Source organism: Ostrea edulis, chromosome 6 (assembly GCF_947568905.1).
Source record: "Ostrea edulis chromosome 6, xbOstEdul1.1, whole genome shotgun sequence".
Classification (NCBI taxonomy): Eukaryota; Metazoa; Mollusca; class Bivalvia; order Ostreida; family Ostreidae; genus Ostrea; species Ostrea edulis.
The window spans coordinates 75,309,075-75,323,836 of NC_079169.1; the positions used below are offsets into that span (position 1 = coordinate 75,309,075).

A 14,762-nucleotide genomic window follows, 5' to 3' on the forward strand; every position below is an offset into this window, starting at 1 on the left:
AGGTTGGCATGACCTGGGGTGAAATTGAAAAGGCTGCAAAAGACAGAGAGGAGTGGAAGAAATTAGTCCTTGTCCTATGTGCCCATGGGCGCAGCAAGGACTAGAGAGAGAGAGAGAGAGAGAGAGAGAGTACGACTACCGGAGCACACTGCTTATCGTTATGTACATAGACAAATAATGAGACGTTTTACAGGTCATGCTTTTTTGTGCAAGAGAACCATCTGAATGAAGATAGTAATGAATGTCCATGCTATCAAAAACTACAGACGTTGTGATTGAAGCATTCTAATACTTTGCTACGATAATCACATTCAGTGAAAGCGAAGGGGTCCAATACTATTGTACATGTAGTTTGCTTGAACCATTGGAAACAGCTTGGCAAACTTTCGCTGAGTGTGATGCAATCCGACACGACACATCTAAATACTTCGGTTATAACGTTCTGTATGGAGCTTTATCAAATATTCAATCTCATTATATAAACTAGTATGCCTTCTGAAATCGTTTTATGAGCATAAACAATATACATACATGCTTTAGAAGTTCGCACTCTCATTTTGCATCAACAACAGCTTCATTATCTTATCATAAACGTGTTTACAGTGTCAAAGACCGAGTACATTGCCTTACCCAAAAGTCAATGTTCAGATATTTGTTGTTGATATTAAGGTACGTTGGTATGAATAATAAAAGCAGCTAGATGATTATAATCATTTTTTATAGATCAATTATTCCTCACACACATCTCTGTAATGTTGTCTCTGACGATACACACAGTGGCAAATCACGTGACTATGGCTTGATCTATTACCCGGAAAATGACGATGAAAGCCAACACACGGGAAAATTCAAACGAGTAAGTAACACTTTTTTTCCATAACGAATTGTCACATAACTTGTATCAATATTTGAAGGATTTTCTGGGGAAACAAATCTGTACTAAAATGATAGTTATACGTGCGATAGAAGCAGAGAACATCGACACAGTTTTTTGTTTTTGGCTTTCAGTCAAAAACTTTCCGACCGCCAAAAACTGTGTCAATGTTCTCTGTTTTTGCACGTAGAATTACCATTTTAGTATAGATTTGTTCATGAGAAAATCTTTCAAATGTTGATATAAGTGATGTGACAATTCGTTATTGATAAAAGTGTTACTTATTCGTTTGAATGTTCCCTTGTGTTGACTTTCGTCGTCATTTCTCCGGATATAAAGGCATGCCAAAGTCACTTGATTCACCAACGTGGATACATGTAACTGATAACCAAAAACTTCCTGTTTATATAAAGATTTCATACCGAACACGGGTATTTCCATAGTTCCTGTTTATATAAAGATTTCATACCGAACACGGGTATTTCCATAGTTCCTGTTTATATAAAGATTTCATACCGAACACGGATATTTCCATAGTTCCTGTTTATATAAAGATTTCATACCGAACACTGGTATTTCCATAGTTCCTTTTTAATGTTATAAATTAAAGAAAACCATGCTTAAGGGAGATTTTGTATCTAATTACAGAAAAATAAAATTAATGACAAAAAGATCACAGAATATTTGCTGCGATGCAGGATACACATTTTTTAATATAACCATCGATTCAGTCCCACTAAAACCCCGAATTACAACCAATCACTTAATTGCGAAAAAAAGACAGTGCGGGATCTTTTCACTTGCTCTGTTATAGAAAAAAAAACCAAACAAACAAACTGTACAGGAAGTTCAAATTTCAACATAAACAAAAAATATGTCTACAATGTCTTATATAATCCATACATAAATCTTTAATTTCGTATGGCCTTGTCGTGCGTCGGACGTTCATCCATTACGGGCTGTGTAACACAGACAGGCAGTGCTAATTTATCGAATTCCTCTATTCCAAGACGTATCAAGAACGAAATCCATCCATTTACTCGGCAAATAATAATGTATGCGAGCGTATAACTGAAAGTGAAAGGCAATAGCCACGACTATAGAATCCCACTACAAGCATAAAATACGGTAAGGAATAATTGTGTAAGAAACATGCTGATATATACGTAACTCATTATTCAGTAGTGATTGTACTAACATACACTAACAGAGAGTATTTCAGTAGTGATTGTACTAACATACACTAACAGAGAGTATTTCAGTAGTGATTGTACTAACATACACTAACAGAGAGTATTTCAGTAGTAATTTTACTAACATACACTAACAGAGAGTCTTTCAGTAGTGATTGTACTAACATACACTAACAGAGAGTATTTCAGTAGTAATTTTACTAACATACACTAACAGAGAGTATTTCAGTAGTGATTGTTCTAACATACACTAACAGAGAGTATTTCAGTAGTGATTGTACTAACATACACTAACAGAGAGTATTTCAGTAGTGATTGTACTAACATACACTAACAGAGAGTATTTCAGTAGTGATTGTACTAACATACACTAACAGAGAGTATTTCAGTAGTGATTGTTCTAACATACACTAACAGAGAGTATTTCAGTAGTGATTGTACTAACATACACTAACAGAGAGTATTTCAGTAGTGATTGTTCTAACATACACTAACAGAGAGTATTTCAGCAATGTACAGTGAATGTATATCAACATATTGTTCCAAAGATTGAGATAACTCCAGACTAGATACCAGTCTAACTCTACATCTTTTTATTTAGATTCGAATTCATTGGAATTAATTTTATGAACTCATATCTTACGTAAAGACCTAATGGCGCACATATTAAACTTAAAACCATGCTTCCTTTATATGCTTTATAATAGAAGAGAGGGAGGTTATAGTTTTTACCCAGATATTATGCAAATAAACTTATCATTCTGCAAACAAAATTATAGAATAATAGAAAAACATGAATGATTTTAATTGTGAACATACATTGTACCAGTCAACAAGTCCTCTCCCACCGTCAACAAGATATCGGACAGAGGGTCTCTCGTTTACAAGGGCATCCTCTAAAGCATCGATAACTGGCTTCATCGTTGGTGAACAGGTTTCTAAGGCTTTATGTAAGCCTGTAAACTGTCCCTCTAAATGTGCTCTTCCATAAGCTTGCTTAACATCGTCTTCAGCATGTTCCCACATAATCTCCATCTCGTTCATGAGACGCTTAAGCTGGAAGAAAATAGCAGGTATAAAGACAGGTGATCGTTGCATTTTATATCTTATAACATAATCATATAATTAATCATATCATTTCCTGTGGATGATCAAATCATTATTAAAATGGAAGTATGATCGCAAAGAATTAAACAAAATAGACACAACACAGAAATAAATCAATAAGAAATATTTTGCGAGTTTTAAGCTAATCCTCCCGGCAGTGTAATATAAACAATACATTATATACATGTATAAGCTAAAATAATGGTTCTATACTTTATTTCATTACATTTTGGTCTTTAACTATTCCTGTTAATCCCCCAAAGTTTCCAGGCTCAATAATGGACACCTTGACGCCAAATTTGCGCATTTCAAGACGGAGACAGTCGGAGAAATTTTCGGCACCGAATTTCGTGGCTCCATACACCGATATGGTGGGGCGTGAGAGAACGCCTTTTACGCTTGTCACATTAACGATTCTACCTTCAACAAAAAATAATTATAAATGAATTCAATGCATTGTTGTTATGGATATTGTTCAAATGCGTAACCAGTACACAGGCACAAATCTCTAATCATGAGGTGGCAACACACGATACAATGTGAATGCCGTCATTACAACATCTATTGCCTATTTTTTATCCATTTTTGTTGGTGGTTTTTACAAATACTATACCTGTACGTTGTATATTCGATGTTTACGACTTTCTCTGTCACACAACGAAGCTGTATTAGTTGAAATGTTTTGATTTACGAAAGAAAATCATTCTATACTTATTTGATTAAAAAAGGAACATAGTGCTCTCTTTGAACACAATGTACATGTACGTGTGTGTAGATTGTATTCTCCCATGTTTAAGACTATTGACCCGCCCTTACAGCATAGTTTGTATATTTTGTGCCATGTTTAGGACTATATCAATTAAAACATGGCAGCATATCGGCTTTAGCATCGTTCAAAACCCATGGCCAGTCGCACTTCTTTTACCTCCCGTGGGACTCAACGATGATATTTTCACTGGAAGGTGAGTATTGACTTCTTTATGCGATTGGTCGCATCACCAATCCTTATTGCGATATTCAACCAATGAAAAGCCCCCTATTTCCAAAGTTAGGGAGCACAGAAATGCATGGCTTTCGAAGCGAAGATTTTGACTACGTTTAAGTTGGACAAGTTACAAAGCTTTCACCGAGATGCTTTACAACTCCTTTGTAAATTTGTTTTGAAAAACATAAACATACCTAACTACTCATCTCTTTCCTCCTTCATCAGGTCCACTTTCGTGACCATTGATTCATTGGCTTTGCATTTGATTTATTCATACAAAGGCTACACGCAAATGATGCGTCTATTGGGTGAAAGTTCAGGTACTCTAGGGCATAACTGTACTGTTCAAGTGAAGTTTTTGACGACACAGTCCTGTAACCCCGATCTTTGATTGTGGCACAACAACAACAAAATTTCATGGGCATCGCCATTACTACATGTACTGACGCCTAGACTTCCAAGAAAACTTACGTCGATTCCCAATTAATGAGTTATGCGAAAATATCGGCGTTGTATCTTACGGGAGGTAAAAGAAGTGCGACCGACCGTGGGTTTCCGACGATGTGGCTTTAGGAGTGTTCTACAAATTCAAATTTATACTAGTACAACTGACATCGAAGTGCCACGCATAATATTAACCCTTACAATAGTGACCATTAATACTACATGTATTGGTGTATATTATCTCCATATTCCGCAGTGGGACTCGACCAAACCCGCGACAAAGAAACTAAGCCCCCCTTTCGACTAAGACCAAAGGTTTGCAGCAAAATACATATTTGACTTTTTCTTGTCATTTAACTTCCACAAATACCCATAAAAAGAAAATAAATATTTTCGCATACATCCAAAGAGTTTTACTTAGTCTTGTTTTGTGAAGAAAGACTGCAGGTAAATATCATTGAGGGATCCTATTTGAAATAAGCCCTAGGGCTTTTATGGGTTTTCCTGGCAGAACAATGTTATACTTTTAATCATTTTTTTTTTCAACAATGTTTACCGATTCCATGAAAGTTTTCCGTTACTTAAAATTCATGGTGCGATATATGGAAAAGGTTGTTTTTATGTCATAAATGCTTGTAAAAATTGTATATCTTACACTGTATACTAAACAAGTTTAAATTGATATATTTATTTGTCTGTCTATACCTTTAGACTTTCTAACTAATGGTAAGAAGACTTTGGTGACGTGAATCATTCCAAACAAATTGACTTCAGCCACTCGGCGATACATATCCAGAGTGCAAAACTCTATATCCCCAAAGCTGTCAATGCCAGCATTGTTAACGACTGCCCAGAGCCCTGCAACACAGAATCGCAGTCAGTCTGTAAATCTCGTAAATATTCAAAATTGTGTTTTATCACATAAATCGGATTTCCTTGGGATAAACGTCTCCAGACCAATATATCTGATACAAGTAAATGGTTTTTTTTAACCCACTAGTCGTAACAAGATTCGTGTTTTATACAAGTTGTTTTCGTTCATCTGTAGACTATATCTCGATTTCGGCTTCTTGGGTGATTTTATCTGTCCAAAATCTTTATCCTCTCTACTGTACATAAGTGATTAAAGGTCGCCAAATAACGATCTTGCATTCTAGAAAACTGGGCGGTTGATTATTTGGTATCGCTTTAAGGTTTGTTAGATATACGGTCGAACAAGTCATGGCAGACAAAAATTTACCGGAAGCTATTACTAAATTGACGGGTCGCTGTAACCATAAGGTGGGAGACGTTTTCAATATTGCTCCCGTAACTAAGAGAAGAAAAATGGAAAATGTGGGTAAATAATTGAGGATATAGATGATATATAACTGAGAGAGAAGCATAACTAAGAAGAAATTCATGTTAGGAGTTGAAATCTTTGCTATAGTATGAAATAAGATTATCCAAATGGTAATGTTTAGAGAGGATAGGAGACATTTTGTTCAATGCAGCAGGAAATGCTATATAAAGATTTTGAAACAAAATCCTTGGAAAAATGGATTTATATTGAAGTGTCATATTCAAAACATGTATCGTTCGATATTCTCATACACTAATTCATCTTTATGTATAAGACCACACGGCATCAGGCGATCTGACAACCAACATTATTACAGTGGTAAATAAATGTACTTGTAGGCATTTCCTCCAAGAAGTGTGTAACTCATTCTTACCAGGGGCTGCACAGCCTTTCTGGACAGTTTTCCTTGCCTGTAGGATGTCCTCAGATTTTGTGACGTCAAGTTGTAAAATGTGAACACGTTTTGTACATATTCTCTTCAAGGTCTCTGCTCCCTGACTTTTATCAGACAAACACCCGGCAAAAACAGTGAATCCCATTTCGTCCAGTCGTTGAACAAGTTGGTGTCCAAATCCTGTAAAATTTAGGAATTTGTAACATTTGGAATTCGTAATTGAACTAATATGACAGGTCAAAAAAAACCCCCACAATAAAACCACACAAAAACATCATTGTGCAACAACCTTAATTTGTTAATGGGATGAGGATCATCCCAGATCAATTATAGGTTACATGAACGGGAGCGGTTGTTCGATGTTTTTCTACATGAAATGCATTCAAACTTATTGAAACATCATACTAAACATAAATATTCAGTTACAGTTTTAGAAACGGGTTTGTCAAATGTGTATTGTTTGCTGATTTAGAGCAAGATCCTATGTTCCATTTTGCATTCATTCACCCACCGCTGACCAACATTCACCTACCGCTGACCAACATTCACCCACCGCTGACCAACATTCACCCACCGCTGACCAACATTCACCAACAGCTGACCAACATTCACCTACCGCTGACCAACATTCACCCACCGCTGACCAACATTCACCAACAGCTGACCAACATTCACCAACAGCTGACCAACATTCACCAACAGCTGACCAACATTCACCCACCGCTGACCAACATTCTGGTATTTAGCGGCAACTGTTGAGAGGAGCGGAGTATGTAATTCCCTTCTCTTGTTATAACTTCTTCACAGTATACGTACCTGAAAGTCTCAATGCTGCTTCCTAGCAATAACAGGTAAATCATGAGTATCATTCCCAAAATATCACAAAGCTCGTAAGGACGTCAGTCTTAGTCTAATTACATATGTAGGTAGGTTTTTTGAGAATACTTCGGTTCTTGGTAACCGTAAGTCACGCGAGACATCCAACCAGGAAGGAAGCCCCCTAAAACAACACCTACTATATTGTTATAGCATACCCCCCCCCCCCCCCCCCCGATTTCCATATATCTCACATCCACAACAAGAATATGGGTACGAGATTTGCAAGATTAAAACAGGTAGACAAGATTTTGAATAGATAAAAGTGTTAACATGCAGGATTAGACCGGCCGCGGAAGCTCAGTGGTTATTCACTTCGCACCTTGCCCCCGTCAATCCTAAAGTTAGTGATTGCTCCTTAGCCAGATTCTCAAGGCATATAGGATTGAGAGTCGCGGCTCGTTTGAATGAAACTTAAAACCCGAGGTTCCGTGTTGCGGCAGGCGTTGGTACGATATAGAACTCTCACTTCTAGGGATCTGAGCACCATGAACAGGTCTTAATTTGTGATACTTTACCTACAACTGGTGACGTGTCGATATGAGTGAAAAACTCTCGATGGGACTTAAAGCAAGTTTTATAATTTCCCCAACCATATAAGTGATTGTTCAAGATAACTGCTACTGAAGTACATGTAATTAAAAGAAGAAAAATTTAATACCGCGCTTCTCACTGAGCCCTATCTGTATCATAGATTTCGACTATTTTCTCCTTTCATAATAATACCAAAGTTAATTATTGTGCAATTTTCCATCAGTTACTTTATGACAAGTGTGTAAAAAATCCAACGTTTTGGCAACTCCTATAAAGGAATAACGATTGTAGATGACGGGAATTTACCATTTTAGTTGAGCGGTGGCTCTCAACTGAACCCAACAACCGACATAAAATTAATTTGCCAAAGGGACACAAGCTATGGGTAACAGTGGACAAATGCCCTAGTTCTCATGGAATGAAACCGGGGGATACAACTGATGATGGGTCGCATGAAGACGTATGGCATTAGAAAGTCAACGCCGTTCATGTGTCATTCTCCTCGGACGTGATCGTCTCCATAAAGCTAATCTCCGTCTCCATTTCCCACCATGTTCCACATACTTTCTATGGAATTCATATTTTGATTTCTTAGCCAGCACCAAAGAACACCCTGCTTTCCTTATTAAGGACCGAAAGACAAACCTAGTGCCACACACGACCTTCCCCCCAATCGCTTACTGTCCAAATCCAGTGATATTGCCCAAAGTGTCGTACTCCGTCAATGGATTGATGGGCGATCGAACTGTTCTTGTGGCCCTGAAATTCCCCAGACATGAATCCAATAGAAATATACATGTACAGAATGTTACCAAGAAAAACGTTGGCTCTAGGGGAATGGGGGTGTTACCAAATAAAAGACGTTTGGATTGGAATACAGAATGTTTGCAATGTTATTGACAGACGAATTCAAGAGACGAGGTTCTAATTAAAGCTGATGTGGTCAAACGAAGCAAACACATCAGCATAGTCAATAGTTACAACGAGTTTATTATTTGAAAACGAATTAAATGTTATTCCCTAACGAATCCCAATACATATAACGATCAGCTTAAAGAATTAAGAACACGATCCACCACTCTATGTTACCTGTTTAATGAATATTTTGAATATACCTCTTTAATTAACTCATAATAATGTTAATTGTTGAATTGTTCAAGAAAAAACATATATTTTTTCCAATGTTTAAATTATCTAATTAGCACATATATCTTAAAACCAATCTGTGTGAATTTAGCGATTCACGCATATCATTCATCCTAATACTGTGTATGATCGTCATTTGGCGATTCCAAATAATGATATATATCGGCCAATCATCATCCATCATTCAGGTTCTCGATGTAAGTCAATCACACTTATCCAGACTTGCGCCATTACTTCCATCTGTTATGGAAACAAGATATTTTTCCTGACCAAACGATGTTTCCTTGATGTATATACAATACTACATCAGTATATTTGCATAGTAATGCAGACTCAAAATGTGGTTCATTTCCCTAAATGACAAGTTACATGAACCTTAATAGTCTTTCCAAGCCCCAAAATTTTAAATGCTTCAAATCAATTAAAATATGATAAACCGTGATTTCCATTTTGAAATAGCATAGGAGCAAAGATTAAGAATGCTTTTTGTCACCAATATTGATTTCTATTTTGGAATATGACGTCACAAAAGTTTTTTTAGACAATCTTACGCGTGAACATATATTTTTCGTATATGTATAACATAAAAAATATATGATATTCAATATACATGAATTATCTCAATCTAACCGTAGTTCACGCCTGGTCTCCACAGATTCTAACGCGAAAAATATGGAACGTCATAACTGCCTTATGTAGGAGTGTTTCGTGATAAGGTGGTGCTTTTTTGTTATATGTTGTGGTTCTTTCATGATAAGGTGGTACTTTTTATCATATGCCGTGAACGGTTCTTTCATGATAAGGTGGTGGGTTTTTTAAAATTACATGTGGTCCTTTCATGATAAGGTGGTGCTTTTTGTTATATGCTGTGGTTCTTTCATGATAAGGTGGTACTTTTTATCATATGCCGTGAACGGTTCTTTCATGATAAGGTGGTGGTGTTTTTTTTAAAATTACAAGTGGTTCTTTCATGATAAGGTGGTCCTTTTTGTTATATGCTGTGGTTCTTTCATGATAAGGTGGTGCTTTTTTATAATATGCTGTGGTTCTTTCACGATAAGGTGATGCTTTTTTATAATATGCTGTGGTTCTTTCATGATAAGATGGTGCTTTTTTATAATATGCTGTGGTTCTTTCATGATAAGGTGGTGCTTTTTTATAATATGCTGTGGTTCTTTCATGATAAGATGGTGCTTTTTTATAATATGCTGTGGTTCTTTCATGATAAGATGGTGCTTTTTTATAATATGCTGTGGTTCTTTCATGATAAGATGGTGCTTTTTTATAATATGCTGTGGTTCTTTCACGATAAGGTGATGCTTTTTTATAATATGCTGTGGTTCTTTCATGATAAGATGGTGCTTTTTTATAATATGCTGTGGTTCTTTTATCATAAGATAAATGGTGACACATTATCACATGCTTTGGTTTTATCATGAAAAAAAAATAGTGTGGTTTTTTTTTTTTTTACATTCATGCCGGTTTTTTTTTTTCTTCAAAAGATGGAGCCTTTTCAATATATGCTGGTGTTATTTCTTTATAAGATGGTGGTTTTGTAACGAATGGTGATTTTTCATGTTGTGCAGTGGATATTTCATTATGAAGAGGTGATCACTCGAAACCTCTCGCATATCGAAGAGCTTATTTTGCTGAGTGACGATTGCGATAGTGTCTAATTGATGATGAAAATCATGATTAAAAAGGATTTTTGAAATGTGATCAATTTACTCTTACATTAAAATGTATTTTTAAATCAAGCTCGAAAGGCATGTTAGATTCGCCATAAGTGACAGAGGTGTTAGCGAGCAAGAAACCCATGGGAAGAGAATGGGAAGAACCTTAGGTGTGAAATTAATCGCCATGCTTAGGCCAAGAGATAAAAGACTGGCGTTACTATATCATCTTTTTTTCTGGTCCAATGGTTCTTAGGAAGATTTCTAAACACATCACCCTATTTTCACCATTTCTTAATTATCTCCTCACGCAGGAAGAACATAGGTCTTTCATTGAACAACTTCTGGTTTCTACAGTGGGTAAACATTCGCCGGTTGAAAAAAAAAAACAACCCACACGACAGATCGTCATTTAAAACACGTCAGACAAACAGTATAGTTTCTACAAGGGAAAACGACAAGATAACCAAATTAGCTTGGACATCTCAGACACCCCTGCTAACGCTATTGTTATTCAAATTCATACCACGTGGGGTTTATTTTTAACCCGTGAATGCAAAGAAAGAGACTACAGCACACTCTTTTATCTCACCAACTTCAAAACTGAATTTCGACACTATTTCAATTGTGCTTTTGGAAATATTTGTGAAGCAGTCATTTACAGACAATGCATAAAATAGCAAAGGACACATTCCATCAAACGAACGATGCTAGAGGATTCTGGTTTTTGTGTACCTCAACATGAAAAAAACCCAACAAACCTGGGAGCAACCTTAAAAAACTAAATGTGTCAGTATGACATAGAAGTTTGAAATATTTGACAGTCCCAGCTAGAATGTGAAAATAATATTGGGTGCAAATAAACAAAACCAGAATAATGATATTACATGCATTGCCTTTTTGAATAAGTGTGAAGAGAATTGAACTGCATTTGTTTCCAAAGACACGATCAAGTGCAAGTTGGACCTTAATTACTAAGACACTCTTTGGATATGAAAATGACATTTTGTATAAATCAAATTTAAATGGCGGGGATTTTTTGGTTCTTTTTGTTGTTGTTTTTTTTGTTTTTTTTGCAACACTGTTTATTTGACATACTTTGTAACAAATTGATGGGGATCGCCCCATTTAGTCGCCTCTTACGACGACCTATTTTAACCTGGATCCCCACGGGAGTAAATATTTAGAAGAAAAAAAAAAAGTCTAAAGATAATAACGTTCTTAAAAATAGGTCGATCGACATAAAGCTCGAAATTGAACTGTTATTAATCAATATAAAGAGATATACTAAAATAGTTCAATATCTACAAGCACAGCCAAAAAGTCTAGAAAACTAACTATGACGGAATGACGAACAGAAAGGGCAGTGACGGATTTAGAAGGGTGGGGGGTTCGAACCCCCCCCCCCCCCACGCTCTTCTTTTTTTTTTTTTACCACATCCAAACCTATAAAGGATGTGGTGACTATACATGAAAGGAAGAAGGAACAAGAATTTCAGTCAAAAATGCATTAAAATGCCCTATTTTAAACCAATCTTTTTAAAATATTTCCCAGGGGAGGAACCAAAATTTCAGTCGAAAATGCTTTAAGATGCACCATTTTAAATCAATCAAATAACCCCCCTCCCATGCCCTCCCCCTTCGGCCCTCAACCCCCACCCCCAGTAAGGTCTAGATCCGCCGCTGAAGGGGTAACACTATATACTGCGAGCAATAATCATGGCAGGGACATAAAATGCTGATTTGCCGCAATGCGATCGACTTATCCAAATCTGCCGTAAAATTCGCTTTTGCTACGGGAATTTTGTTGTTGAAAAATCCGAATTCCACTTGTTAATTAAGTAGTCGTCTCGTCAGTGACCACAATATTATTGGATTTCAAAGCATATGTATACATGCTTCCTAGAAGATATGATATGCTTTCAATGAACGATTTTGTGTTGGACCCCAGTACAATTACCTGTTTCAGTAACCAATGATGAGTAGGGAAACGAAAGATCAAAAGACAATCATAAGACAAAATGTAATCCAACACCAATAAATGAAGAAAGGGCCGTCTCATCACGGAGAGATTCCTGAAATGAAGGAATAGCTACAGAATGGTCCTACGAACAATTAGAAGTAGTGAATGAACGCCAATCTAAACCCATGTACGTCTTTTCAACTCAGAATACTGGGGATGACATAAAGTCATTACATTTCGTGATCAAGAACAAAATCTGCTCAATCAATCCGAACAGGAGAGTATGACAGCCGCTGTATTGAAAAGGCGTAAATGACGTATTGTGCCTATTATTAGGACAGAAAGCAACTCCATTGCTAAAACAATTTATGAAATAATAAAGAAATGTGGTAAATGCACACTACGCCACACAGTTTATGGCGAACTTTATAAAGAGAGTATGAAATATATCGACGGAAAGCAACCACAGTCAGATGTAGAGAGTTTTTGGTGTTGGACTAAATACAATGTATCAATGAGAATACAGCAATAAGTATTGAGAGTAATGACAGTTCATAAAGTTTTTATTTCTAAAATACAGCCGCAAATATAATATGCTTATCACGATTTATGGTCATTTCATCTTTGCAAAACTAATTCATCAAAAATAATCCGATGTTTTATGGGGTATCCGATGATTTTCACTCTGCAAAAACTGGCATTTATTCAGCGATTTATAATTCATGATTATTATCAAACTTTCAGATTGATTGATTTTATATTCTCGAGAATTGATTGTGACAAAGGCCGAGTATAGGTGTACTTTAAGCAAGGAGGGATCTTTATCGTGCGACACCTGCTGTGACACGGGGCTTCGGCTTTTGCGGTCTCATCCACAGGCAATTGCATCGCTTGGGATCGAATTTACTATATAAAGAGTAAAGGTATAGAACTCTAAATATAGGGTACCCAAGTTAGCCACTGTAAAAACAATAAACCAATTGACATAAAATTCTACTTTGTATTCTAATATATTCATACATAATCAATCTACATTACTACCAAAGTTCACCCCCCAAAATTCCGTATACTTCCCAAGATATGCAGAAATGAATTCGGGAAAATGCCTATTATATTTTGGTCGACTTTTAGCTGGGCCCTGGCACTATACGACTCTACAGACGGTTTTAAAATTGTCAGTCACTTGGAGCTATTACGGACTTCATTTTATGAATTGGGGTAAGAAATTTATTTTCGAAATGATATCTTATGCTGCACATTCTATGTAATAGCTTGTTGCTTAGTCGTATAGTGCCAGGACCCAGCTAAAGTCAACCAAAAATAATAGCTAGTGATAATAAAAATGCACACATAAAAAGGTTTTAAAAATGTAAATATAAGCAATGAATTATTATTTTTTGAAAGATGTAGTCTCATAACTGTAAGGTGTGTGCAAACAAATTATCATAACGCGCTAACGCTTCTCCATTCCAGTGAACACACTGTCAGATCGCTGTTACAAATTCCGTAAATTCATCAACCCCCCCCCCCCCCTGTTACAGTTTGTAGGTTTCAGCTTTTGAAATATTGTTATAATGTGCTACAATGCACATGTTTTTATTTGTTCAAGTTCAGCTTTTGAAATATTGTTATAATGTGCTACAATGCACATGTTTTTATTTGTTCAAGTTCAGCTTTTGAAATATTGTTATAATGTGCTACAATGCACATGTTTTTATTTGTTCAAGGAATAAAAAATATAATGATTGTGAAGACTATTGTAAAATTCCAAAGTTCTACACTTTTTTCTCCACGTTGTCTTGCCCTAGCAATTATCTTTAACAAAATAGAACTGAACAGTCGGTTTGAACCACAGGGGCTAAGCCCGTTTTGGGCCCGAATCCTGTGATACCATAAATATTTTTATACCATAATATATTTATGGTATCACATGGTTCGGGCCCAAAACGGGCTTAGCCCTTGTGGTTTGAACGTGTACCCACCTGTGTCGCAGCCGGTGATGAGAACTCCTTGTCCATGAATTTTGATCCTACGAATTGATTTGGTTTTTCCGTAGAGAAAGAACAAACAGGCTATCAAAGCGACTACACCGGCAAGGACGAACATTCTGAAATTCAATGAAAGTTGGAAAAGGGGTGGATTGCGTTTGTGCGTGTCACTTTCTATTTCTGACAAAAACTGTGTCTTATCTCGACACCCATATAGAGTTTAAGCATACCTTTTTATTTCTT

The 14,762-nt window shown here is 36.3% G+C and overlaps 1 protein-coding gene across 3 annotated transcripts in view; it reads right to left on the reverse strand.

Moving 5' to 3' along the window:
- Nucleotides 1–489: 489 nt before the first annotated feature.
- LOC125646151 (D-beta-hydroxybutyrate dehydrogenase, mitochondrial-like) overlaps nucleotides 490–14,762 on the reverse strand; it is a 14,833-nt gene continuing 560 nt past the window's right edge. Inside the window, exons 2-7 of one of the 3 annotated variants that reach the window (XM_048872322.2) lie at nucleotides 14,514–14,638; nucleotides 6,319–6,519; nucleotides 5,309–5,461; nucleotides 3,401–3,594; nucleotides 2,887–3,123; nucleotides 1,712–1,945 (exon numbers count right to left, since the gene is read on the reverse strand). In XM_048872322.2, the coding sequence (XP_048728279.2) occupies nucleotides 1,862–1,945; nucleotides 2,887–3,123; nucleotides 3,401–3,594; nucleotides 5,309–5,461; nucleotides 6,319–6,519; nucleotides 14,514–14,637 (993 nt within the window). In that variant the 5' untranslated portion in view covers nucleotide 14,638 and the 3' untranslated portion in view covers nucleotides 1,712–1,861. Of the gene's footprint in view, nucleotides 1,946–2,886; nucleotides 3,124–3,400; nucleotides 3,595–5,308; nucleotides 5,462–6,318; nucleotides 6,520–14,513 lie in introns of all 3 variants that reach the window. The other 2 variants (XM_048872323.2, XM_048872324.2) reach the window with 2 other exon arrangements.